At 44.1% G+C, this 27270-nt stretch overlaps 1 protein-coding gene across 5 annotated transcripts; it reads left to right on the forward strand.

Moving 5' to 3' along the window:
• The first annotated feature begins 592 nt into the window (after positions 1-592).
• On the forward strand, positions 593-27270 carry NAB1 (NGFI-A binding protein 1). Of its 5 annotated transcripts, none has more exons than XM_040604011.1 (9): positions 733-844; positions 5629-5793; positions 6042-6875; positions 12590-12723; positions 13705-13756; positions 19436-19546; positions 21875-22016; positions 23216-23365; positions 24515-27270. In XM_040604011.1, the coding sequence occupies exons 3-9, from the start codon at positions 6057-6059 to the stop codon at positions 24601-24603; spliced, it is 1497 nt and encodes a 498-aa protein (XP_040459945.1). In that variant the 5' UTR covers positions 733-844; positions 5629-5793; positions 6042-6056; the 3' UTR covers positions 24604-27270. The 5 variants fall into 5 exon arrangements, with proteins under 5 accessions (XP_040459943.1, XP_040459942.1, XP_040459945.1 ...); XM_040604012.1 differs by lacking the exon at positions 733-844 and adding an exon at positions 3141-3485 and having other exon boundaries at positions 5629-5797; XM_040604010.1 differs by lacking the exon at positions 733-844 and adding an exon at positions 3298-3485.

The following is a 27270-nucleotide window of genomic DNA, read 5'->3' on the forward strand; positions in this document are numbered from 1 at the left end:
CCGCTACCACCTCCGGTACCCCCCGCTGTGGCCGGCGCCCGCAGCTCTGAGGGGCTGCAGCCCGGCCCCCCCGCGGTCCCGGCCCGGCCCGGCGGGCGGCAGCTCCCGCCCCGGCCCCGGCCAGTTTGAGACCGCGTGTCCCGGGGGGTCCGGGCCGGGCGGGCAGGCGGGGTCCCGGTGCAGAGCGGGTCCCAGTGCATGTCCCGGCGCGGAGCGGCCGTGGGGGATGTTCCCGGGGCGGGGGGGGATCCCGGTGCGTGTCCCGGTGAGTGGCGGCCGGGGGGGATCCCGGCGCAGGGCGGGTCCCGGTGCGTGTCCCGGGGCGGGGGGTGTCCCAGTGCGGGGCGGCCGGGGGGGGCGGGGCGCGCTGCCGTGCCTCCCCCGCGCGACGGCGGCCCCCGCCAGTCGCTGCGTCACGCGGCGGCCGCGCGTGGGCGGGCGGCGGATCGCGCGCGGGATCTCCCCATGTGACCGCGCGGGAGGGGGCGGCGTGTGTGCGGGGCGGGGGCCGGCGGCGGGGCCGGGGCCCGGGGGGGCGGGGGCGCTGCAGGCCGCTCCCTCCCTGCCTCCCGCCCGCCCTCCCTCCCTGCCTCCCGGCCGCCGCTCGGCTCGCTCGGGCCTCCGCGCACGGCAGGCGAGCTGCGCGGGGCGGCGGGGCGGCGGCGGCAGCGAGGCGGCGGCGGGGACCGGCTCGCTCACCCGCCCCGTCGATGGGAAAGGAGGAGCCTGGGCCGGCGGCGCGCAGGCGGGGGGGGCGCTGGCAGCAACTTCGGCGGGGCTGAGTCGGCGGCCCCGGGACGGCGTCGAGGGGAGCCCCGCGCGGCCGGCGGCAGCCTGCTGCAGAGTACGTGCGGGACGGCCGGGGAGCGGGGGCAGCCCGGTCCCGCGGGGGCCGGCCGGAAGGAGCGGGCGGGTCCTGCGTGGGTGATTCCCGGAGAAATCCGGCGCGGGGCCGGGGGAGGGGGGGAGTGGGCGGAAAGTGCAGCGACGTCCCCGCCGTGAGGGGAGGGGAGGCGAGGCGGCGGGGCGGGCCGGGCGGGGGCGGCTCCCGGGCGGCGGGCCGCCGGCCCTGCGCGGGGGTACCGGGGCGGGGGGGGCAGCGGTGCTGTGGTACCGGCCGCCCCCCCCCGGGCAGTGTGGTGCCGTGCCCCTCCGCGGCCTCTCCCCCCCCCGCCGTCCCCCGCGCGGTGGTTCGCCCCGACCTCCCGCCCCGCGGCCGTTGGCGGGACGTGACGGCCCGGCCGGGCCCGGTGGCTCCGAGGCCGCCTCGCCTGGCCGCTGCCTCCCGGGGGGTGCCGGGCCCGGCCCGGGGGAGCTGCCGGCGGGCTGGGCGGCCAGCGGGGGTCGGGGCCGCAGCCCCCTCGCCCTGCCTGCTGCGCCCGTTCCCTCAGGGCGGCCCCCCGGGGCGAACACCCCCCGGGCCGCGCTGGGCTGGGAACCGTGAGGTATCTTGGCTCCCTTTTTATCCTTACGCGGTTGTTTTTTGCACGTTTCAAGTTTCTTTATTAGTTGCGGCGAGATACGCATCTGTATTTGAATGTGAAACTCGCTTAATAGGTTGTATTTTGGCACATCTCGGAGCTAGACAAGACTATTTAATTTGCGAAGTCTCGCTTCTGCAGCTACATGTAATTTTCTTCTGCTAAAAGTCCTTTGGAAACGCTGCAAAAATGTAATGAATATGCAAAGCAGCTAGCTCTCGAATCCAAATCCGGTTTGTCTTCAGAGACTTTTCAAAACGCCCAAAGTGATCAAGATATATTATGAAATAATCACTTTTGCCTAAAATACAGGAATGTGATGTTTCGCACTTTCTCCCTGTATTCCTAATTTAATTGGTGACAGCTCAAATATAATTCACCTGAAGTAATAATAAAAAAAAAAAATGAAAAATCTCAAAAAGTCAGGGCTGCTCGGTGGCTTTTACTTCTAGTGCAGCCCTAAAAAGCAGGAAGACTGCTGGTGAGGGCCTTGCCCCGTGCTGGCATCCCGTGGCTCCCGAGTTTTCCTTCTCCCTGTGCTTCACCCACATCCACCACCTGCTTGCTGCAGCCGCGGATCTTCCTGCCACCCCTGGGAAATGTGCGGCTTTGAACCGGGAAGAAACGGTTTTTTTCCTGTGCCTAGACACCGAACTGGGCTGCTGCCACCGAACTGGGCTGCTGCCACCTCCAGCTGTCTTGATAGAGGGAGCCGGTCGCGGGAGCAGGTTGTGATTCCTGCACTGGTTGTTTACAAATATTTAGCAGTGCTCTGCGGTGCGTCCCTGTGGGGTTTGTTTTCCTTTTTTCCTAGGAGTTGTGTTTGTGGTCGGAGTTCAGGTGACATCCAGGGTTTGGAGAGGGGGGCATGGCGTGTGCGGTGATGGGCTGTGGATGGGAATGAGGTAACGTGGGAGATCGGGGTGTATGGCTAGGGGTTGCAAAGGCTGAGCTAAAACCTGACTTGTGATTTCCTGGTTCTTCCGTGGCTATAGCAGTACATGACCTTGCGTGTATTTTAAACAGCTTTGTCTGTTAGGGGGAATTTCCTAGCTTCTTTGTTCTCTGTGTGAAAAAAATGTAAAAGACGGCTGCTCTTCCCTGTGTGTTCCCATACTCCTTACCGGTATGGATGACAAGCGAAGAAGCAGCAGCAGCTCAGCTGCCATCCTGCGTTCATTTATTCCTGCAGACCTCCCCGTGCCAGCTGTGCGCTCTCACCTTTTGCCGTAAAAGGGTTTGCAGTTGGCCGTACCGTAGAAGATCTGCCTGCTCGCTCCTAAGGCAGCAGATGGTTCTGGTTAGCTTCTTAGGTTTTGCCAGAGGACGTTACCAGGCTGTTACTCCTGAACCAGGTTTGTTTGGGATCGCAGATTAGAAAGCCTAAGGTTTACCGAGCAGGCTGTAGAAGAAGGGGAACACCCCGGGGTCTTACCATGAGGTGCTCTTCCCAGCGGGAAGACATACACAGGTCTCCTGGTTGGGAGCTCAGCCCGGGTCTTCTCGTTGTGTAACTTCTTCTCGTGCTCACCCTTTGCCCCAAAAGCACGGCCCCTGCTGCTGCACTGAGAAGTGAGAGCAACAGTGGTGGGGGAAAGCAGTGCTTTAGGTCTCTTAGATGCAGCTTAAAGGTCACCCGAAAGTTGTGTGGCGCCGAGACTTGAGTGGGTGTGCTAAGGCTCAGCTCTAGCTGGATAGGTAGCAACGTCCCGTGTCCTTTGGGTTAACGGTCTCTTCTGATTCAGGCAGTGCTATGCTGCTTTCTCAGCAAACCTTATCTGTTGCTTGTCTTCTTCCCAAGCCTCACCTTACTCCTCCAGGTCGGCCAGCTTACCTGCTTTCCTGGTTTTGTAGGCTGTGAGCTGAGCCGAACCGTTGGAGCAGGCCGGTAATGTCTGGAAATGCAGCGAGGCAGCGTAGCTGGCAGGCTGGTGAGGCTGGCTTGGAAAGGGGAGGGAGCCTTCCCCTTGTAAAAGTTTCAGAAGTACTTGGGATACTGTTGAGGTGAGTGCAGAAGGAACTCACTTTAATGAAGAGAAGAGAGGTCTAAAAGAAAGAGCGTTTGCAAATGCCTTCTCTGCAGAAACCAGTAGCAATCATAAATAGAAAATCTGTGTGGCCTTCTCAGGAGTTACTATACTACATTTGGAAAACGGAATCAGTCGTTAAAGTACAAAACAAAAGGGATTTCAGGCTTGCCTTAAATGCAAATCTCAATGCAGCCTGAACTGTGGACTCACTGCTGACGCCTCCGTAGTACATATTAATCCAGTTTTATCTGTCATGAGGAGATTTGTTGATTAGCAGCCTCTAGGTAAGGGTTGCTCGTGGACTGTTGCTGCTCTTCCAGCCTGTGGGCTGGAAAAATGAGCTCCGTGCCTTGCCCGGAGCTCTTGGGCTGCATGTAATTTCACTGCCGCCGTCTTCCCAGGATTCAATTTAGCTCTCTGCACAAAGTCCATTTATGTAGATTTATGTAGATTTTGCACCAAGACGAATGACTTTTCAGAACAAATGGGTATTCTTTCAACAGCCGCATAAGTTAATTTGTGGTATTGATGGTGGAAAGTCAACATCATTTGAAATGGGAGGGTAGGAGCAGTTTACACCACTAAACCGTAAGCTGTTAGTTTTGTTTGTCTTGTCAGAGTTCGTATGGAATGGGAGGATTTTTCTAGAAATTCCGTGAAGTAATGACGATTTTAAAAATACTGCATTATATACTGTTTTTAGGTTTACCTTGAGTGATTTTCCTCATTTTCCTTGCTTCCTCTGCCATCTTGGAGTGTAGACAGTACTTTAATTGTTTTTCTGTAATTAACTATTACTTTTGAAAGCTGAACTGTATTTCTAAAATATGTAGTTCTTAAATGTTTCCAGTTTCACCCAGAGTTCCAAAGTGTGCAGTTTATTAGCTCTCGAGCTCACCAGCAGCTCCTTCAGGTGGCTGCTGAGATCTAGACAGCGATTGCTGTCCGTTCTGTTTTACAAATAGCAGCGTACAAAGAATGATAAGTGCAGCTGGTGGCTTTGGTTTGGGTGGGGTTTTTTTGTATTTTTTAGTTTTTCCAGGGCTCTGTCTCCCCGGAGACATTGTTTGCAGGTATCCTGTTGCTGCCACGTACATTTTTGTCAAGTTGCTGTTGGCCTCCTTGTTTTATTTTTGTCTAGGAGAGTTTAATCACAGTTTTGTAGCAAAAGCCTGATCTTTCAGCAGATGCCTCCTGAATAGAAACTGAGTTCTGTTTGTTACATCTGTACGTTTATTTTGAGTTGCTGAAGAAAAGACACGTAAAAAAACCCAATATGCAAAAGTGTGTATTGTAAAAATAATTTGCTGCATGGCAGGTTTGGGGATGGGGTTGCATGTTATTAAAACAGTTTTGCCCCCAGTGTGTGCAAATGGTTCTGTAAGTGCTGATTTTTAGGTTACTACTGTGTGTTTTTTGAAGTGCGGTGTGGTAGTAGAGTCTGAGTAATGTTAGCAGACCAGCTCCATGTTTTAGTTCTGTTACTTTCCCGACCAACTATAAATTACATGCTTTTGACGTTATTGATTGATGGTTTAGCTTAATACAGTAATACTGGAAATTGTCCACTTGTAGTTGCAAAAGCCATCGTAGAGTGAAGAGGTGTGTGTGTGTGAGATCTTAGAATTCTCTGGAGAGTTTATTATTTGCAGGATAACTGTGGATAATGGGTTTTATGAAGTTGAAACTTGTGGAAGTGTTTTCTTCTGCAGCCGTAAGGGTAGAATACCGCTGCAGTTTGCCTGTTGGGAGCCCTTAGAGCTCAATTGCTGTGCTGTATTGCTGGATGGTATTTCATGTCATGTATATCAGTGACATGCAGGGCTGTTAGCAAATGGAATGGGTAGGTGAATTCAGAATAACATTTTTAAACTGCATGTGTTGGAACCTATCAGTATTTTTGCTTTGCCTGTGGATGTTGCTTCCATAATTAAGATCACTTGGTTCTGAAACACCCTTTTACTGATCCAGCCTCATTAATCCTCTGCGGTTCTACGAAGCACTCTCCTTCTTTGCTTTCCTTTTACAGTCTTCCACTTTGCTATGGGGTTAAATGACTGGAGAATTAAGAAGAATCAAAACTGATGAGCTCTTCTTTTTTTTTTTTTTTTCTTCAGGGGATCAAGTATTCAGTGATTCTTCAGAGTGTTCTGTGATCTTGATCTGAAGATTATAAAAGAATCAAGTAGAAGCAGTGAGCAATATTGAATGACATTCTTGGGAACAAACATGAAGGGGGAACGCTGAAAACAAGCTGGCTTCGTGTTTGAATCATCTTTTTTGTAGGTGCTTTGCAACTATCTGCCGATTTGTGGATATTTTTTTTTCACAAATGTTTCCGTTAAGTTAACTAGTCAAAAAACCCCCAAAAAACTTTCACCCCTTTTTTTCTTTTCCATGCATGCTCTTATAATGAGAGAAAGAAATCCTTCCTCTGAGTTGACAGCCTTACGGAAGGATGGGTGGTAGGGGGAATGCATCTGGACATTGGTGTGCCAGTGCTCATCTTCTCTCTCTTTACTGTTTGCAGGTTCTGTCATCCGTGATGGCGTCAGCTCTTCCCAGAACCCTTGGGGAACTGCAGCTGTATCGAATACTACAAAAAGCAAATCTCTTATTCTACTTTGATGCCTTCATTCAGCAGGGTGGTGATGATGTCCAGCAGCTCTGTGAAGCAGGTGAAGAGGAGTTTTTGGAGATAATGGCTCTCGTAGGCATGGCTAGCAAGCCACTTCATGTCCGAAGGCTGCAGAAGGCTTTGAGGGACTGGGTCACAAACCCTGGTCTTTTTAACCAGCCTCTCACCTCATTACCGGTCAGCAGCATTCCAATATATAAGCTGCCAGAAGGGTCTCCTGCATGGCTGGGGATATCCTGCAGCAGTTACGAAAGGAACAGCAGCACCAGAGAGCCTCACCTGAAGATTCCAAAATGTGCTGCCACAACGTGCGTGCAAAGCGTGGGCGCAAGCAAATCCGATGTGGTGGGGAACTTAGCGCTGCAAAGTGGCAGTGAACCGAGACTTTGGCAGGGGCACCACACCACAGAAAGCGAACATAGTCTTTCCCCAGCTGACCTTGGCTCTCCAGCTTCACCAAAGGAAAACAGTGAGACCCTGGATGCCGCCGCTGCTCTGTCAGTTGCTGAATGCGTAGAACGTATGGTTCCCTCCCTGCCCAAAAGTGACTCGAATGAAGTCAAGGAGTTACTGAAAACAAATAAGAAACTGGCAAAGATGATTGGTCACATCTTTGAGATGAGTGACGAGGACCCTCACAAAGAGGAGGAGATCAGGAAGTACAGTGCAATATATGGCAGGTTTGACTCGAAAAGAAAGGATGGCAAGCATCTCACCCTCCACGAGGTAAAAATACCTTGAGCGACTGCGGGCTTCCTCCCCTATTCCTATGCCTTTTATGAGACGCTTTTCACAGGGTGTGCTTTTTGTATGGGAGCTTCGTGCTGGGTGTCGAGAGTTGTGTCTTACAGGAGCCGTAGGCCGTCCTGCCCCGAGATAGAAATCTCTGGTGCAGTAGGAGTACCCTTTCTTGGGTGGGTGTGTGCATGTGTGCGCTGATGACTTCAGCTCGGTGTCATCAGACTGCTTGGTCACTGGTGCAGCCTGTCAAGACAGAGGGTTTAAACAGTTTGGTACCGAAATAGCAAACCACTATTGCACTGAGCGTGGCCCTTGGGATTCTAAGCATTTGGCATGTTTTTAAAGCAGTCCTGTCTTGATATTCCCTTGCAGCTTTGAGAGTAGACTGGTTGGTTGGAAGATCAGTAACTAAAATCGCTTGTGTCTGGTAACAGGATCGCCTTGCTTGGCTACTACCCTCTGCTGTCTTCCCTCACCTTGAGACCCTGCTCTGTAGCTTGTGCCCTTGAGGTAAAAAGGAATCTGCTGATGAGGTCCCTAAACCTTGGGAGGTGGGTGCGGGTGGGATTTCTGTGTGCTTGAATTGGGGTGACGCTTAGTTATACAGCCTGTGGGTTTTTTTGGGCGCAGTGGTCTTAAGCCAGTCAAGTGAAGTGCAGGCTACGTGAGGAGGAAGGGAAAGGACTGTCTCCAGTATTGATGGGTGGCTGTAATTTAAAGGTTTGTCCTTTAATACCTGTGGAGCATCTCTTCCCTCTTGTCCTTGAAAGTCCATGCAGGCCTCCTTCTCTTCTGGTGTTCTTGAAGCTCGCAGCGCGTATGTTGTAACACAATAGGTGTGTCTGTGTGGGGAATAGTTCCCCAGTGCCAAAGTACAGTACAAGAGGAGAACAAACATTAATTCAAAGCAGTGCCAAGACACTGTTGATATGAATGCTGCATCAGCATTTTCACAGTTAACAGTGATTGCAAAATTTCAGTTGGATTTAAAATTTGGCATGTAAGGCTTAGTTCCCAAAAGGAAAGGCAATGTTTATGTTACAGGAGTGCCAAAAAAACTGTACTGGCTTTAGCCTTTTTTCGCTTCAAGAAGAAGTTTTGTAGGTGTGTGATCCATAGCATAAGACTAGGTTCTCTTTATGCTTCAGAGGAGAAGGGCAGAAGGAAACAAGGCGTATTTCTTTACATTTTTGTTTATGTATTTACATTTATAAGGCAACTGCACATCACCAGCAGTGACTTCACAAGGGCTTTTACTGCAGACTGGGGAGACGCTTCCAAGGGAACTTGTCAGTAGTCAGCCTCACTTCTACCACACAGTTTTAGTTGTGCAGCTTTCACTTACATGCCTTGTGGCTTTATGTTGTACTCTTAGAATATATGAATTCATCCAGTGTGCAGGAACAGATCTCGTCCTACACCCCTGACCTTGCGGAAGTCTCTCCTTTAGCAGAACAAGTTGCATATGACACAGAGGCAGGATTTGAAAGGATTAATTGTGTAGATGCTCTGTGTACGTTGCTGCAGAGTCAGGATTCGGAGAAGGGGGGTTCTCCCCAGCTGAGGATGGAGGCAGTCAAGGTGCTTTCACAATCTCTTCCTGGGGTAGTGGCTGCAGAAAACACTCTGAAATCTGGGCGGACTTCTAGCAAGATCGTTTCCTGGCATCCAGCAGCGTAATGGGAGGTGGGTGCTGGGGGCAGCTTTTGTTGGGCATGTGGTTAGGCTCAGGAGCGGCTCTCTGAAGCTGGAGGAGCGAATAGTGGGCTGCTAATTTGAAGGAGCAGGGTAGCAAAGAACGGGAAGAAAGGACGACTGCTCTGCTATGTTAATTTTTTTTCATGCTGCACTAAAGATCTTCACTACATCATTATAAAACCATGTTTAAAAATGGAATGAGAGCATGGTTTGGCTTTAGGAAATATTTCTATCGCTATTATGATTAAGGGCACAAGATCAAAGGAGGATGTGGTTGACTTATGCCTCACTTACGCATGTGGGGCCTCGCTGAACTTGATGGGAACTGCACACATGCAAGCAAGAAGAATTTGCTCATAATTGGTTTACTGTTTGCTTAAAGAGGCCAGATTTCAGAAAGTTTTGTCCTGAACAGTTTTCTCTCAGTTTCTATTTTAAAGCAGAGAATACACTAATAGTAGCAATGAGACTTCTTTTTTTGTTTTTTGTTGTTGGTTTTTTTGGGGTTTTTTTTTGGTTTAAAATCTGCTAAACCAGAGTTTGCCTGTTTTAAACTCAACTTCCATGGATTTTTGTTTTTGATGGCTTAAACAATTTGCTGCTCAGAAGGAAGGACCTTAAACAACCAGGGAGGTAAGTTTCTGCTTGTCCAGAGACTGTCTTTCTGCATGTGTTAATACATTCCAAGGCTGTCATTCTGCCTCACAGTTCAAGGTTTCTCCTTGCAGCTGGCAGTGGACAGCTGAATAAACTTCACTATGAATTTAAAAAGCTTAAGTAGTGGTTAGCTTCTTAATGTAAAGATCAGAGTATCTCTGGCTCCTCAAGCAGAGTGGAGTTGCATGCAAATTAAAATCAGACTTGGTGGAATTACTAGTGGTGAATTAGCGAGAATTTCGGTTTGAGTGTGTTTCAGTATGAGCACTGGAGTGTCTCAGGGGGCTTGAGCAGCCATTAGAGGCCAGTGAGAGCTGTAGACACTGAGCTGGTTTGGAAGTGGGTGCTTTTGGTAGGATTATCTGCATAAGGCACAGATCTAGCATAAGAGCTGATGCAGAATCTTTCAAAGGTGTTCCAAAACTAATAAATACGCTGTCTTTAATCCGTTTCATTGTCTCGGTATTACATAGCTTTTCAAGCACGGAGAGCACTTTATGTTTAAAGTTGGACTGGAGGAGGAAGGAGTACAAGGCATGCCCTTGAACTTGGTGACCTGTGCGTGTTTGAGTCAGATTTGTAATTTGTGTGTTAGTATTTCACTGCTTGTCTAGGTGCCTATAAAACAAAAAAAAAATCTTGTTTAATAGTGTGAGAAGTAGGAATAAGAAACGCAAGTAATAAATTTTGTCTAGCTCGATCTCTTTCTTTTCTTTTGCTGACTCACCGAAACAGTAGGGCTTGGTATTTAACTATGTGTTTTTTAGTGGAGGAATCTATGAACTCCATCAAATGTGAATATACCCGTCCCTCTCTGTAGAGCCTGTATGGTTACGTGCTTCTCCATATCACTAAGGCTTCCAGCAAACAGAATCTTTATTTTTAGGCATGCAATGCTTTCTATATGCAGTATTATGCCTCCTGAAAAGGCAGGAAGCCATGATGCACTTCAATTCAGTAAGTCTGGATGTGACCTGAAAGAAGAAACCAGGAAAAACAAACAAATAAACATTTGGCTTTTCTCATACATTAGGATAAACAGCATTTGCCAACAACTACCCAAAGCATTTTCAGTCATTTCATCTCTTTGCAACCTTTTAGCACTTTGAGGGATAAAAACCATCTGAAATTATTTTGTAAGCATTAACCATATTATTAATCCTTGGGAAAGTAGTAGCTATCACTGCTACGGAAATCAATGTCTGCTTTGGCTGGTAACTTTTTTCATCAGTATTGTATGAATCTTTTAATTTTGTCTCCCTCCCCCCCTTTTTTCTTAAAAGATAGACATTGTAGAGCAACTGTTCCTCTCCAAGGGATAATAGTTTTATTATTTCAGTAGGTTGTATTGTAGGAACATAGTAACCTGGAGATATTTCATAGGTTAAACCTGAACTTCCCACCCTGGTACATCTGACCTCTGTATTGTTTTTTTCTCCCCAGTCTGTACAGAGACTAAAGGATCAGGCAACTTATCTAGTTTGCCTGTTAAAGACATGTTTGCACTCTGATTAGCATTCAGGTATCGCAGGAAATGCCCTACTCAGATCAGAGGCCTTTATGCTAAACACAGGAAAAATGCTTCTGAAATTCTAGGAACAGCAGTTCTGTGTGAGGTTTTACTAGAAATATTGCATGGGTACAGGCCAGTGAGAGAATCCCAGATCTGCTGATACATGTTTCTGTTTTTCCAACCTCCCTGGAGAGCAGGTGTCGCATTAGACAAAGTATATTTTTTTCTAATTTGGATGACATCAAGCACTGTGGCGGAGGGCAGCATGGTTGCGTGTTGTTGGTGTCACATGGCAGCTTCCATCCTTCAGGGATGGGGTGTGCAGTGTTTCGGGTGAGTTGCTGGCTGTGGTGATTTAAATCACAGCTAACGTTTTGCAGGGTCCGGTAGCGAGTTCCTTAGCCTTCTCCCAAGAGGCACTGTTTAACTGCGGACCTACTGGTCTGTCCTGAGCTTCACCTTCTGTTCTCTGCCATGAAAAGCGCTTCTTGTATGAGCCAGGGTTTTGGTGCCTGAGGTCCCACGTGTGCGGTCCGACCTGTCCTCTGCCCCGTAGCCCTGTGTGCTGAACTGCGGCTGTGCTTCGCACTGCCAGCTGAAGGGCTGGGGGTGGCACATCTCAGTCCGTCATGACTATGCTGACTGCTGTGGACAACCTAGCTGCTTTGTAAATATTCACTAGCCTGAGACGGAGCATGCTGTTGACAGTGGCAGCAAAGCAGCTGTGCTCATTTGCAGGAAGCCAAGCCCGTTCAAAGCAGCTTAATTTCTAGAAATAAAGGGTAGAAGAGTTGTGGGCACTTCGGAAAAAACACCTGTAGTATTCTGTTGGCCTCCTGCTGTTACGCTTCATTACAAGTACTGGCTGTTCTTCAGCTGAGGAAGAAGTGAACATGTCTCTTGAGGCCCTGCTTACTGTGAAAGGAGCAGGGAATGAGGAATCTCCTCTCCAGCATCTCGGTTTCAGCATCTTGCTGTATTAATAACTTTGGGGTTTGTTCGTACGTGTTGACCATAGGCTTTTCAGACAGCAGTATTGTTAAGCTGGTGTAATTCATGACAGTATCGCCACTTCCTTTAGGCTTCTGAAGAGTGTTCTGAAACCATTTTGAGCCTTAACTTGAGGGTTGGTGGTTTTTTTTCTCCCCCCCCTCCCCCCGAAACTATTGCCAGCAGCAGCAGAGGCACTAGAAATGTGTCCTGGCAGGCTCAGGAAAACATCCTTGAAACAAGTTACATTTGATTCATGTCTGAAGATAGTCTTCACAAACACGAGGGTGAGAAATAGAGCTAAAAAAAGTTTAATCGTTTCTTAAACCATCACCTTCTACAGAATTTATGCTGTATTCACCAGGGAAAGCCATCTGTACCCACACTGTCAGGGGTTTTTTTTCTTTCTTTTTTTCTTTTCTTTTTTTTTCCCCTCAAGTCCTGGGCATATTGCGTTTATAAAAATAGTATTCCCTGTAAACCAGGCTTTGGGAGCCAAACACCGTGAACGTTCAGAGCTACTGTTTTATACTGAGATTTAATTAATGCTGGGATGAGGCACAAGCAGTGCACATTGAGAGAGTTTTACAATAACGTTTTACTTTAAAGGACATTAAATGCACCAACTACATTTGTTGTCTTTTCTTTTCCCAGAGCTTTACCTGGCTTAGTAAGGGTATAAATAAATGGAAGAAACCCTCCAGGGTTTAGTATACAACTATAGGTATTTTTTACATGCAATTGGAATTTTTTATTATTTCCGAAGAACCGGTACTTTTACAAGCACAATGGGTGAAAACATGCAAAATCATGAATCCCTGTTTTTGTGTTTGATTTCCAGCTAACAGTTAATGAAGCAGCCGCTCAGCTGTGTGTAAAAGATAACGCGTTGTTGACCAGGAGAGATGAACTCTTCGCACTAGCTCGGCAAATCTCTCGAGAAGTTACATACAAGTATACGTACAGGACCACCAAGTAAGGTTTTAATTAACTCAAAGGACCTTTAATTTCAGGGAGCTAATCAGTCTGATAGCGCTTCTTCTGAAGCACTAGAGATACTTTCTTCTTGCTCTTCAGCTAGCAAAGTGCTCTTCTGAGGAGGGTAGGAAAATGCTATTTGAGTCGTGAAGCTTTTAAATTGCTAAGATGTAGCTGTCTTGAATTACCTTTTCATTTGCACTCTAGTTTTCCAGAAATTGTGAGGATAGTGCATGTTGAGAGGCATCTGGGAGTTTGGCATTTCCAAGTATTTGAGGCATTTGTACATTTCAATGTTAATGTAAATAGGCAGAGTAGCCAAAGCTGCTCAATGTATCAAGAATTTCTGTTCCGTGTACAGATTTGGCTTATTATTTTCCAGGGAATGAAAAAAGATAAGGTCATAGGGAGTGGCTTACAAACTTGCTTTAAAGGAACTGAACCTGAGTCCTAATTTCAGTTACTGTTCTGTTAAGCGAACTGCTGTTATGAAATGGTAGCAAAGGCTTAACAGCTTTTAAATGCAATTAAACCTTTAGAATTCATAAATATTGTTGAAAATCCTGATACTTCATATTGTGTTTAAATGTTAAATCCCTCACCTGTAATGTGATATCCTTTCAAAATACATTTTCCTGTACTTCTAGGAGCTTTTTATGGTTTTCCTTTGCTCCCCTTTCTTCCACGATGATAAGCAGTGTCAGAGGCATTTCTGTAATTCTCTGTGCTCAGGTAATTTTCCTTCCTATTTGGAAGAAGAGTCCATGAGTATCTTGACACTTTTGAAAACAACACAAGGCGCTTGTGTTTCCTATACTGGTGTGACATTGACTGCCAAGTGAATTGGAAGCTTTTTCTGTGCATCTCACTTGTTCTCGCCTGATTATTTTTTTCCCCCCTTGACTCTTTTCATTATTATTTCTGATGGTCAGGGTTAACGTGCTGTTTACTGATAACGTACTGTGTCTTCTCTTCTAGATCTAAATGTGGAGAAAGGGATGAGCTGTCGCCAAAGAGAATCAAGTTAGAGGTACTGTATTTTGACCTATGCGTGCTAAAATTCACTTTGGGTTTGAAGGGATATGTCTTAAGGAAATTTGTCAGAAAAACATTTGACAGACAGTTGATGGGTGTGAGAGAGAGGGGGAGAACATCACCACTGTCTCTGCAAATATAAGTGCTTGATGGAGAAACCTGTAGGAGCAGGGGTAAAGAGTAGGATTTGCTTAATGGTAAAGTTACTCGCAGTGTTTTGCACTCTGAGTAGGAGGGGGAGGAATGGGACTGACTGGCTTCCTGTGGTGGAATAAGCCTGAGCACTGTAGGAAGTGTCTTCCCAAGAGGCCTCCTGCTTTTAAGTCAGTGTGAGGTGGGGTCTGCTTAATTTGTTTGAGCCAGCTTTTGATCATGTCCAGAATCCAGAGTTCTGGGTAAGGATTGATGGTGGAATACTAACCGTCTCTGACTACGGCATAAATTATAAAACTGGTTGTATTGAAAATTAAAAAGCTAGCTAAAGGCTATACATGCCAACACAAATAGTTGGGCCTGTAGATATTAGTTTACAGTTTTTTGTAAATAACATTGTGTAAAAAGCACATCTATATGTGGCTAATGTATATACCTGCACAGGATATTGCTTAGGGAGATGCTGGGATTTTCTCGTTAGGTGTGCAGGAGCGACATATATGTAGTTTGCCATTTGCTTCAGTTGTCACTGCCAGAAAGTAAATTTGTGGCCTTTTTAAAAGTCACTTCTAATTAAAAAAAAAAAGGGAGAGAGTAGGTATGTATCCCTATGTACCTTATAAGAGTGGCAGATCTTCCCTTTTAATTTATTCTTTAAACAAATTACTGTTTGACTGCTACAGGGATGTCTTAATACATCTGTAGTGTTGTGTGTTTTGTTGGTTTTGGGGTTTTTTTATTGCATGGCCAACTCCAAAAGGTGTAGGTTAAATATGCATTAGGATGTAGGCTAGGCCGGAGCTAGATTTGTATGTGACACAGATATGTGATATATTCTTGAACTGTAAAGGAAAGCTGCAGCATATTCTGGAATGCATTTCTCATATGTAACTCATCCTGGGGTAAATGATGCACCAAATGTAAGGCTTTCATTTTTTTCAGTAGCGCGACGCTTTGTTACCTGTACGAAGGTTTTTCCTGTTGAAGCAAACCCCGGTGAGAGCAGTCAGTTTTGAAAAGCCAATTATGAACAGGTCTAGAGGAGTTCATCTTTTTTATTTATTTATTAAGTTTTATCAGTCTGCATGCAGTTGTTGTTTGAGTTTATATAATACAAAATGTATAGCTTTGATAAGTCAGTAATGTCATTTACATGTGTTAGGATCTGATTTGCTTTGACCTATGCTTGTTTTCTGATCTGCAAAAAAGAGCGGGGAAAAGCTGCATAAAACGATTTTATCCACTTTCACCATTATCTGCCTTGACCAGCACATGGCAGGGTGGTTGCTTGATTCCCCCTCTTTTGTCCAGTCTGGTCCTGATTTGTAAGAGTTAGTGGGCAGCTGCCACTCCTCTGCTCGAAATAGTATTTCACTGATGATTAGATTTCCGCATTAGGAAGTTTTTCCTTCATTCAGTAATAAGTGATGATGAGCAAGTATCTAAAATGACACACTGCAAGGGAGGTGTTTTTTTCCACAGGATCTTCATTGAAAAAAAAAAAAAAAAAAAGTAAAATTAAAATCTTGAAGAATGTGGGCAGAAACTAGGTTTTTCGGGGAGCAGGAAACTTGGGCAGCCTTAGGGAATGTGCATTCTCTTTTTCTGCATGGTGAAATCATAAGAGTCTCAAGGCCTGCTTTCTCTAGATGCTTCCTAGTTCAGTAATTCTGAGAAAATTTGTTTACTTGGTTTTCTTTTTATCTAAAATGGCCAGTTGTATTTTAAAATGCTTGTGAAGATGTCATGTCCTAACTGTACAAATGACTTATTTCAGAAGTAGGGCTTTTTTTCAAAAACATGAAATTGAAACTAAATGAAATAATCTCTCATTTGATAGCATAGCATTATTAATTATGAAGCAACCAGTGTTGTTATCAGCATAAATGTCTTTTTCCTTACAAACGGAGCCTTCTAAGGAGTAAAGCATTACTTCAGTGCATTGTGATTCTGAGGTACACTGGAAATCACGGACTTTTCTTCAAAGACATTTTAAAAACATGCAGTATTCCATAGTAGATCACTTTTACATGTGGTGTTTCAGGTTCTTGGGGCTTGCGTTTTGAAAATACTAGGAAAAAGTCCTTTTTTTAGTAGTATCTTTGGGGATTTTGGGGGTGGGGTGTTTTGTTTGTTTTTAGAAAGCTGGAGGTAAAAATGGAAATGGTAACAAATGCTGCAGATTTTTCCTTCTGCTCTGGATAAGAATTCCTTATCCTGTTTTTAAAGTTGTAATGCTTCCTTGTGGCTCTGTTAGCTCATGCTAATATCATGCAGAGGATCTGAAGCTGGGTGATTTTTTTTGTTGTTGTTGCTGTCATTCTAAGTAGCTCTGTCGTCTTTTTCTTTTTTTCTTTTTTCTGTGGTAAAGGTCATTTTGCCACTCTTGTTTTAAGGCTAAACTCTGTGTTTTGATTCACCATTCCTTTACCCATTAGTCATTAATGTCTCCACACAGCGTGGTTTAAAATACTAGTGCTTGAATTTGGAAAGACTTCACACACTGTTTGCCTAGTGTAAAAGATTTTTTTTTTTTTTTTAAAGTAAAAGATGAGTTAATTTCCTGAAATATAAAAACACATGAAAAAAACCCAGGGAGACTCTGAAGGTCATCCTTGAGCAAAGCTAGCAGAGCTGTGTGTGCAAGCTGCAACATTGCCGGCTTGCAGCCACCATTGTAAATTTATCCTCTTCATGAATATGAAACTCACACAAGCATTACAAAGAAACAATATGCCATGAATTACATCAAATTACCTGTAAAAGCCTTTCTCTTCCCCTGCGAGCTCTCCCCCTCTTATTCGTTGAGTGGGTGGGTGAGCTGTGGGAGTGAAGTATAGAGAGGAGAAGGGGAAAAAATTCCAGGCAAATGACAGACTGGAGGTGTGGAGGGAGTGAAAAAGGGAATGGAACGAATTGGGGTTTGTAAGCAGATGAGAAAAAAGCGTTTGTAGCTCCTAAATCTGCCCTGGACAAAGAGCAGGACAGGCGAAAGGGGCTAGAAATGGCACATCCTCCTGCGGAGCAAGGATCTCTCCTGCGTAGGTGTTGTGGGGCAGGGGCACCCCTTGTTTTGCCATCTTCTGTGACTCAGTACCAGCACCACTCATAGCCGTGAGCTGTTGTGGCACCAGCTTAGAAAGCAGAACAAGTCACGGGTATATCATGCAGAAGTCACCGCAGGAGAGGCTGGTCGTCGCTGCTGCTGCTTTGCGTTGGGGTTGACGAGGTTCCCCTTCAGTCAGTGCGAACAGCCAAGAGAGCAAAGGAAGAAAGTTTAAAAATATTCTTGCTGTCTGTGGCATGAAGGAATTGTTCCGCGTGTCGGTGTCTTCGTTGGGCTGAACAAGAGGGATGGGAGGGCTTGCAAGAGCTAATTTCACAAAGCTCCGTGGGAGTCAGGGGGCACAGGCAGGGAGACCTGAGCAGAGGCTGTGAGGACGTGTCTCCCCTTGGTGCTGGCACGGATGGAGGGAGAGGAGAGAAAAGGCCCACCTGCACCATGGCTGTGAAGGTTGAAAAGAAAACCAGTTGAAGTGTGGGATTCGTCTTTTTCACAAAAACAGCAAAACCAGTAGAAGCTACTGTTTGCATAGGAAAAATGTCATTAGAGGGAGCGAAAAAGCACATGTGGGACTGAGAACATCTGCTGCACCAAGCAGCTTGAAAAACAACTGAGCAGCAGCATGGCAAAACAAAAATGCTGCACTGCATGCAGCAGGCCCTCCTGACTGCAGAGGGAAGAGGAACCTCCAGGCAAAGGTGACTGGTGAGGCAGAGTAGGTGGTCGCCTGGCCCAGCCAGCTCCCCTGGCAGCTCTTACCGATGGGGCGGCAGGGAGAGGAGCAGCCAGGGGTGGGGAAGGGCTCTGGGAAGTTGATCCAGTGCTGCGTTGTCATCTGAGAGTCAGCTGCGTGACTGACAGGTGACAGTCACGGCAGCCAGTGGCAGTGGGCAGCCAGCCTTGCTTTTAGGAAACAGCCTTGGGATTTGTATTGGCAAGTGATCAAGATACATTATAAAGAGCAGCGTTACCTGTTTTGTTGCAAAAATAGGATCCTGAGTGATGGGGTTTTGTGTGTTCAGTTTCTCATCTTCCTACACATAATCATTCTCCTCTCCCAAACATATTCACGTCTAGCTATGAAGATGGTCAGTGCTCATGGAAATACACTGCAAAGCCTTTGTTTCTAGTGGATGAGGTTTTGTGGCAATTGGAAATTTTACATACCTATCACCTTTATATTTTTCCCTGAGGGAGTATGTTGGGTGGATAAAAGCAATATGCAGTGTTCAGAGAGATATTTTTATTTTTTATTTTTCTTTTCCTTTCCTGAGCATAAAGTATAGCTTTATTGGCGTTATGTTGCGCTGAGGGTCTGGCTACCCGACGTGGGTCTGACCACCACTCTGCAGGTCAGCGGGCAGCCTGCCAACAGCATGGACCTTGTAGTCCTTTCCCTGTGGTTTTTCTGAAAGGTCGCTTTTCTTCTTCATGGACTGTAATCCATTTGTCCAGCTATTGTAAAAAAAAAAAAAAGTTGATATTTACATGCACGTGCCTGTAGAATCCACAGGAAAGTATACCTAATTTGGTGTATTTTTGTATACTTTTGGTATCTGGGTCTACAGATCCTCAGTGACAGATGCCACTGTTACCAGGCTTGGGTCTGTCTCAAGATCTCTAGCTTCTTCTCACATTTTAACAGTGTCACCTGTATTGTGCTTTGTAAACGTTACTGGATGTTCCTCTATTTTCCATGAGCTTTCCTTTCATAATGCCGAGCAGGATAAATTTCTTATCTTGAACCTTTGCTTCTATGATTAATTTATTCTAATGGAGTCTGGCAGGCTTTCACAGCAACTTTATTTGCTTTATTGGTACATATGCAAGCTGCAAAAGAGATTTGCCTGTCATAAGCATTTAAGATTGAAAGAATTACTGAATTGTGATTTCCCATAGTATATAAAGTCTTTGCTACCCTACTTGTGAAGTGATGGCATTTCATTTTGTGACACTAGTATAGCTTCTGTGTGAAATACGTTGCATTTCGGGAGGCTTTGCTCAGTTTCTCAAGGTTAGTATATCCAACTTCTGCGGCTTATTCTCAAGTACATATAAACTTGATTTCATAACAATCTCCAGTACTGCTGTATGTAATGAGTGACAGAAACCACAGGCCTAAATCTGCCTGGCAAGGCTGAATGTGTAACGTCAGTGACAACAGTAGTCTGGATGCACCTGCAGCTGTGGAGAGATGAGATGTGATTGCCTGGATATGCCGTTTTAGACGTATAGCAGTTGTTGTAGAGGGGCTGTGTGTGTTTTATGCACAAACTTGAATGAAGCGGATAGCACGAACAGGTAAATCGCAGTCCAGGATTTTCACAAAATTTCAGGAATGTGTTCTGTTGGTTTTGGTGGTGTTTTTTTTCTTTTTTCTTTTGAGTATACCAGGAGGGCGAAGAAAAACCAGTAACATGTCCCTCTTGGTGTTTGCTTTCTTCTTATGCTCAATAGGATGGTTATCCTGATTTCCAGGACACGGTCCAGGCGCTCTATCAGCAAGACAAAATGCCACTTGCTTTAGCTAAAGGAAAGAGTGAAGACTCAACAGCTCTTAATTCCCAGGTAAACCTAGTACTGTGAATAATACAGGCCGTATCTTTGTACATTGATGCCAGTGTATTGTTTTGATGACTACAGTAATTGCCGTAAATTTTCAAAGGCTACCTAGCTTAGCTGTGATTGCCTCACTCTTAATTTGGGTTTACCTTCTGAAACTGTTCTGACACAGTGCTACAGCTTTACCCTTGTTAGTTCCAAGGAGTTAAGATCTAGTGTAGTATGCTTGAAACACACAGTTGCCTGTTGGGAGCAAGTAGGGTACTATTGGTACAGTATGTGCTGTGTTACTTGCGTTATTAGCTATAAATGGAAAGTTCAAATTGCTGAGTCTAGAGAAATAGAGTAGGAGATCTTGGAGTCTTCAGTTCTGACGTTTCTTAGAAGAAGAAAGACCAATATTTTTAGGAAACATTGAACCTCTGGACCTAATAGGATAGATGGCCTTTCTAAATAACATCTAGCCTGGTGGAAGTGCAGTGTGTTCGAGTATATCCAGGAAGCTTTTTATAAATGAAGACAGGTTTCCAATTCTTTCTTTGTCTTTTCTGTAGTGTATCCCAGCCTTGAGGCAAAATACGCATCTCCTACTGCCAGTTGTTGCCAAGGAGGGATTTCATGCTAAGTTGCAGCAAATTTATTTTGTATAGCCAATTTGGGCAAATGTAATCACCGAATTTTCACGTAAGAGATGACATTTAGGAGTTACACTCCTGTTTTCTGAGACTGGATGTGTTACCCTGTCTTTTACCTTCTTCTATTGCAAAGTAGTGTACAGTCGTACAAATCTGTTCATTGTGATACATCAAAAAGCAATTATGCTACATGTTCTGATGTTGCACAATAACTACATGAACTAGATTTTTGCAAGCTTATTTTCATCTTGTATACGCTTTAAGGTTTTCATTGGTCACTGCTACATAACAGTGGGCTAGAGATTTAGTTTAGGCTTAAATGTGTCTGTGGCTCTGCAGGGGTTTTCTATGGTTATCAGAAACATTGCAGTTTAAAATTCTGGTTTTATCCCAATTAACAAAGATGACATGAGTGTGAACTCTTTGATTCTTTTTAAAAATTGCTCTACAGTTCAAAAGTTGTAACAGGAGTGACAGAATAGCAAAGTTAAAGCCCACCTGAAAGTAGAGGCTTTGAAAATAGTTTTTTTTACCTGACTCACAAGACCAAGGTTGAGCTGTCAGTGTTCTTCTGCAGAACCTGAGGAGCTCTAAGCCAGAGTAAAGTAAGTATCAGCCGTGTCAGTACCCTGCTTCTCAGGGTCATCACTGTGCTGGAGAAGCTCAGATTTTGCCAGTCTGTTACGCTGTCATTGTATTTGTAAATTGTTGAACTATGCTGAGTAAGCAGGCTTTCGTGGGAAGTCAGGACTTTCATCACCTCCCAAGAAAAGTTAAGAGCTGCTCTGCAATTAATAGCCCTCTGTGCTCATTGAAACAATTACAGCATTACCTGAAAGAGAAATGAATTTTTTCCTGTCAATCGTAGATGTTAAGTTTGTACGCTTTCTGTTCTTCTCTTCATTGTGGCTCTTCTAAATCAACTTTCTTGACTTGTGATTTTCTTTTTCTTTTTGCAAGATGCTTATTTACATTCTTAAGAACAAGATTATAGTGAAAGTTAGAATTCTCTTGGCATTAAAGTCAATGACAAACATTCAGACGCCATTTCCTCCCACGTTGCACTGCATTGTTTAGTTTCACTCTCTAGAGGTGTATAGGTCTTGTTCTTCTTCTAGACAGACATTTCACACCTTTTTCCCCCACAAACATACTGTCGTCCTACACTTTCAGAATGGCAGATTTTTAAGCTTGTGTAGTGCTGTTTCCTAAAATAAAGATTCCAAGATGTCTGTTAAAATCTTGGCATAAGTTTTTAGCAGATGTTGCCATTGCTCTTGGAATACTTTGTGAAGACATGTATTTGAACAGAGATAACTGGATAATTAAGACATCATTTTCTGCTTTCCTTGAGATTCTTTTCACGTAACCTGCAGTCCTAAAGTGCAGAAAGCAATTTTTATGTGTTTTTGAAGAACAGAATTTTAACGTTACGTTTCCGTGTGGATGAACTGCAACAGCTTGCATTTTAAGTATTCTTGAGTGACTCACATGTACAGTATGAAAATCTTTATGGGTGCAAAAATATTTTGTTTGCTTGATAGTTTTGAAGAAACCGTAAAGCACACATCTGTACATATGAGTCAACAAAACCCTCTATCTAGGCTGTTAGTCTTATCTGATACCGTTTTTTTTCCCTCGTGTTTTGACTCACTATATGTATGTATATGTAGAGAAATTTTTTTTGCTTTATTTGCAGTCAGAAAAGGTGATGGCAAAACAGATGGAGTTTCTTTGCAACCAGGCGGCATTAGAGAGACGTCTTTCCACAGGGTGTTACAGACAAAACTCCGAAGAGCACAGCCCCAATGGCATGTCATTAGATAACGCTGATGGACAAGGTATGGTACCTTCCAGGCACGGCGTTGCTGCTAGCAGATACATTTGATGTTATGCAACCTGTGTCAGTGGTATTATTTATCTAGTATAGAACGCTGAGGGCTGAGCGGACAAGACAAGATCTCTGCCCTGAAGTGCTTGCAGTCAAAATAATGCAATCAGATGTACAGTCAGATTCTGCTCTGTTACACTGATCTGGCTGGGCAAACTGCTTTCCCGATGGGTAACGTGGGAAGGGAAGAAGAGGGCAGAACCTGGGTCTAGCTTTGTCCTGAGTTGTGAAAATAGAGCAGAATGTTGCATTTCATTTGTGTTTTTGCTCTGCGGAAGTTGAAAGTAAAGCAAATAATGTAGTTGCTACCCCTTTCTGTTTACCTGTTTGTGCAGTCTAGGAAGAAAACCTGAGGAGCTGGCTATGCAAATTACTTAGAACTAAGCAGATTCTAATTATGTTCTTAGTAGCTTGTTATTCTTCAAAAAGCTTACAGTTTTGCGGTTATCTCTGATTTACCAACTGGCTATTCCTTAGCTTGAGTTAATTTTAAGAGTGTTTGTTTTGTTTGAACGCTTTCTGTTTGGATTTTATTTATTACTTTTTTACTGTTGTGAAATGAGGCAAAATGTTAAACACAAGAAATATGACCAGAAGTTCTTGTATCTGCTTTTTTTAAGAGCTAGTTTGTTTAAGGGGAAGAGAAGCAGTAGAGGGGAGCGACTAAGAGAATAGATTTAAGTGTTAAAATGTAGGCTTTCGTTTGTGTGTGTTGGTCAAGCAATGGTGTATGCAAGTATACAGGAAGAATGATGCGTGTAGATCCAGCTCTCTGATAGTGCAGGCTCCTTTATGACATTTCTCCATTGTGCAGGGGGAGTGGGAACCTTTAGGATCTCAAAGGGATTGTGCAGGGGGAGTGGGAATTTTTAGGATCTCAAAGTGGTTTTTGAGCAGAATAAGAGTTCTATTTTCTAACTTTTTTTGTTGTTGTTGTTATGGCTGAGTGTCCCTTTCTAGCTGTGCCTGTGGAATAGTCTGCCAAGTGGCATATTTATATAAGCCTTGTTTTGCTGGAAATCTTCCCTGAGCAGCTGGAATTCAGGGTGCACTTTTACTGACAGAACTAGTCTGTCCTTAAGTCTCTACCTGTTTTTTAATATTGCTTTGCTTTTAATGCATCAATGTTTCACTGTGAATGACTTCCAGGTGAAAGACCGCTGAATCTCCGAATGTCAAATCTGCCAAGTAGACAGTTGCAGCACATTTCACTCGATGGAGAGCAGCATGTTGGAAAACCCCTGTGCAGTGATTTGATCCGGCTTTATCCCGGTGGTGAGGCAAAGTCCCAGTCCTCGGGTTAGTGCTGTCCCTTGTAAATTACCCACCTTTTCTTACAAAACCGGTGATGAACTTACCGATAGGTGATGTCTCTGAATGAAGAAGGGAGTAGTAGCTCAGCCTGGCGTGCTCTGTGTGTAACGTTTTAATCAAGGCTTTTACAAAAGTTCAAGAGGAGTGTTACCTGCTAATCTAGAATGGGATCGAATATTATGTAGGAAGAGCTTAGAAGGATGCAGTAACTAGGTTTGGATGAGCAAGTTCAGGCACATGCCTGGCCTCGGAGAGCTGTATTGATCCACACTACTGCTGTTAAATACTTTGGTTGCTGCCATTGTAATACAGTTTGATTATAGCACGGCTTCACTCTGTGTAAAGGAATTGGAATTTTTACAAAAAGATTTTTTTTTTATTCTGGTTTATAAGGACCTAGCACTGTTTCTGTACCGAGAACCAAGTCGTGCAGTAAGTCTTTTGAACTGGGTTTCCCATTCGCTGACTTTGCTCACTGGCAAGCTTGTCGTTTACCTCTGGCATTGGGAGAAACTCGTTCTAAGTTGGATAGAAGGCAGCAGGAACCCTGTGTGAAATCTGTATGGGTGGTTTCAGTTTAGTACTTGGTGCACTAAGATAAAGCCTCAGACTCGCTCGACTTTAGGAATAATAATAAAATCCCACCTGCATTTGGAAGACGCAGTGGGAAAGTCGTTATTTTAAAGGCAAGATGCAAAAGTAGTTGTTTTGAAAGCTGGGCAGAATCTTCCACCTTCCTCTTTGGTATATTGCTTGAGCTCACTCTTTTTGCAGTTTGTCCCAATCCCAGTGATAGTTCACTTGGTGAAGTTTCTAGTCGGGGATTTTTACCGCTTCCCTTCCAAAATGCAAGTGAAGAGTGCATCTCCCCTGAGCCCTGCTCCCCGAGAGAATTGAAGTAAATCTGTGTGATTTCTTGGTCATCACCACAGTGTAACTGAGGTGGTTCTAACCCAGGTGGGTTAAAGCCCAGTAGGAGGCAGCAGAATTTATTCCTTCAACTGTCAGTATCCATATGGTTCATGGACCTTTTCCTTAAATTAAGAATAGAATATATTTCTTTCCAAGCAGTCTTTTTAACATCTCTTTTTCCTTTCTTTCTTTCTTTCTTTCTTTCTTTCTTTCTTAATGCAGAAGGCCTTGGTATTTTAAAGGATTTTCCTCATTCGGCTTTTAACATCGAAAGAAAGGTCATAAAAACAGAACCTGAAGACACAAGATAGTCATTCTGCTCTGGAAAAATGGTGTCATAGTAAAGAATGAAACTTCACAAGAGAAAAAAAAAAAACAAAAAAACAAACAAACAACCAGCCTTAATAACCAGTGTTGCCTCATTCAAATAAGAGATTTCAATAGCCAAAGCCTAAGAACTGGTACAGTAATCTGTGGAAACAGGAAAGCAAGAGACACTGCAAACTAAAACAGTAATACAGGTGGATAAACATTCCTGTAAAAGTGGTTTTATAATGTGGGAAGATTCACAAATTAATATTGTGGGTCTTCATTATTTAAGAATGTATTATGTATTTGTATAACTTATCAAAGTAAATCTAGATGTCGGGACGTGTATTGAGTCCAGTAGATGTGGCTACAGTTCATTTTACTTGAAATTTCAATGTCTTCTTTAAGTGTACCTAGCGTAGATATGGTTGTTAAACATTTGAATTAAAAATCATTGGAGAATTAGGAATGCGAACCTCGTGACACAATTAACAGCGAGTTTGCGACAATATTTGTAGAAAAAAGGAAAACACATAAAATATTTCATGGTTTAAAATGTTACGTGGATAATAGCATTTGATAGACCTAGACCCTGACTCTGTATTATAGCGGACATACTTGATACTTAACTATTGTTACATCACTTTCAGTGGTTTCCGCAGCCTTTGTGTAACACACTTACAGCATAATACCTACCTACAGTTCGGAGTGTAGGAAATGCCAGTTAGAGTATGGAAGAGTCCATATGATTGGCTCCCATTTCGTTGGGGAAAAACTGGTTTGATATACCATACAATTAGTAAAATCTCATTTGGTAGGAAACCCAAGAGACCAAGTAGCATGGACAGGGCTGCAAAAATTGTGATTCAGACCGTTATAACTCTTTTGGACTTCTCTGTGGACCTTTGAAAACTAAACCCAAACATGCATCCTAGGTGTGGTAAAGACGAAATACGCTGCAGGATTTATGCGTTGGTGTGAAAGGGTGCACCTGATACCCAGAAACTATAAGATCTTTTGGAGGAGAGAGACAAGGAGTTACGTCTTCAGCGTGTGACTCCTTATTAAGTGCTGTCCAGCCCACATAATTCTATGAATATACCGTATACTGCATACAGTATGCCAATACGTTTCTTTATATATGTGATTAATTAACATCTGTATTCTTTATTTATTTGACAGTTTTTATTTTTTGTACATTTTCACTTTTGCAGATGTCATTTTATCTAAGGAGAAATACTCGGCATGTAACTTCGGAGTTTACTGTGGTGTGTTTGTGTGCATCTGTTTTTTCCTCTGCGCAACTCCCTCAATACGAGTTGCTTTCCTGCAGTCAAAATAGTTACATGCCTCAGTTTCTGAATACAGTTTTTGCCTACAACGTGTTCTGGAGGGGAAAGGGAGGGCTGAAGAGAGTAAGTTACCGTGCCAGTGGGTAAACTTCCATATTCAGGTGTGCACTTCATGTCTGCAGTTTGCTCTGTGTCATAGATATGTATTAACGATTCAGTCACAGTCTGTGTCGTACTGAAACGGTCAGCAAAATGTGAGCTGAAATGTCTACACTGCAGTCTCTTATCACTGTAAACATATCTAATTATTTTATCACTTTTGATTTGTGGAACAAAGCTTTATAGTAGAAACACCAGTAAACAACTTTTTATACTATTAAGATGTTTGGTTTTTTTTAAAAAGAGAAAGTGTTTCTTGAACTGTATGGTACTGTTTCACTTACTGAAGTATCTTACTTTAAGCAATGGAGTTTGCAGCTTTGCTCTTAGAAATAAGAGATTGAATGTGTAGTTATATTTCCTCTTTCCTGTTGTGTGAGCTAGTAATACGGATACGATATTTCTTGAGTTTGTAACGTTAGCCAGTGCCCTGGTTAGTATCTGAGCAGCTTTCACGAGACGTGTCTGGAACTTGTTAAAGGACAGCTTAAGGTTCGAACTGTACAGCTTGAGTGATAGAAGGTACCAAGCAACGAGACTAGAGATGCAGGAAACGTTCTGATTTTCAACATCTGGCATGATCAAAAATAGTGTGTGGATCACAGAAGAAGCTCTTAAGCTTGCTGGTCTCTTCGATTAAAGTGAGAGGAAGGAAAAAAGAACTTGCTAAGCAGCACGCTGTTTCAGTTGAGTCCAGAATTTATTTTGTAAACACTAATGTATTAAATTTGCTATAAATTAAAGTATATAACAGTTATATTTTTGAGTTGTAAATACAGTACTTCGTGTCACGACCAATTGGTTATCTCTAGAATGATATTTCAGTTTATAGTCCAACAGGCCATTTCAGTCTCAATAAGCTGGAAGCAATTTTTTTTTTACTCGTTTGCAGCTGTATGATTTTTTTTTTATTTGATTTTTTTTTTTTTAACCTGGGGAGGGTGGGGTGGGCGGGAGGTGGGAGGTCTACATTCCGAGATTGCACATACCTTTGGTAACAGCAGATATTCAGGCTATGGGTCTTTCCACGACAAAGGTCTTGGTGGACTGCAGCTTGGCAAGCCTCTGGTGTCACAGGTGACGGCGTGCCCCCGCCTGCTCTCGAAGGGGTGCTAGATTCGGGGTACACTGGATCAAAGGCCAGCCCTGCAAATGATGCCTGTTTTTATTCACATGTTTATATTGTTGCTTACAAAATAAAATTCACCGTGAGAACTC

This window comes from Falco naumanni, chromosome 8 (assembly GCF_017639655.2).
Source record: "Falco naumanni isolate bFalNau1 chromosome 8, bFalNau1.pat, whole genome shotgun sequence".
NCBI lineage: Eukaryota > Metazoa > Chordata > Aves > Falconiformes > Falconidae > Falco > Falco naumanni.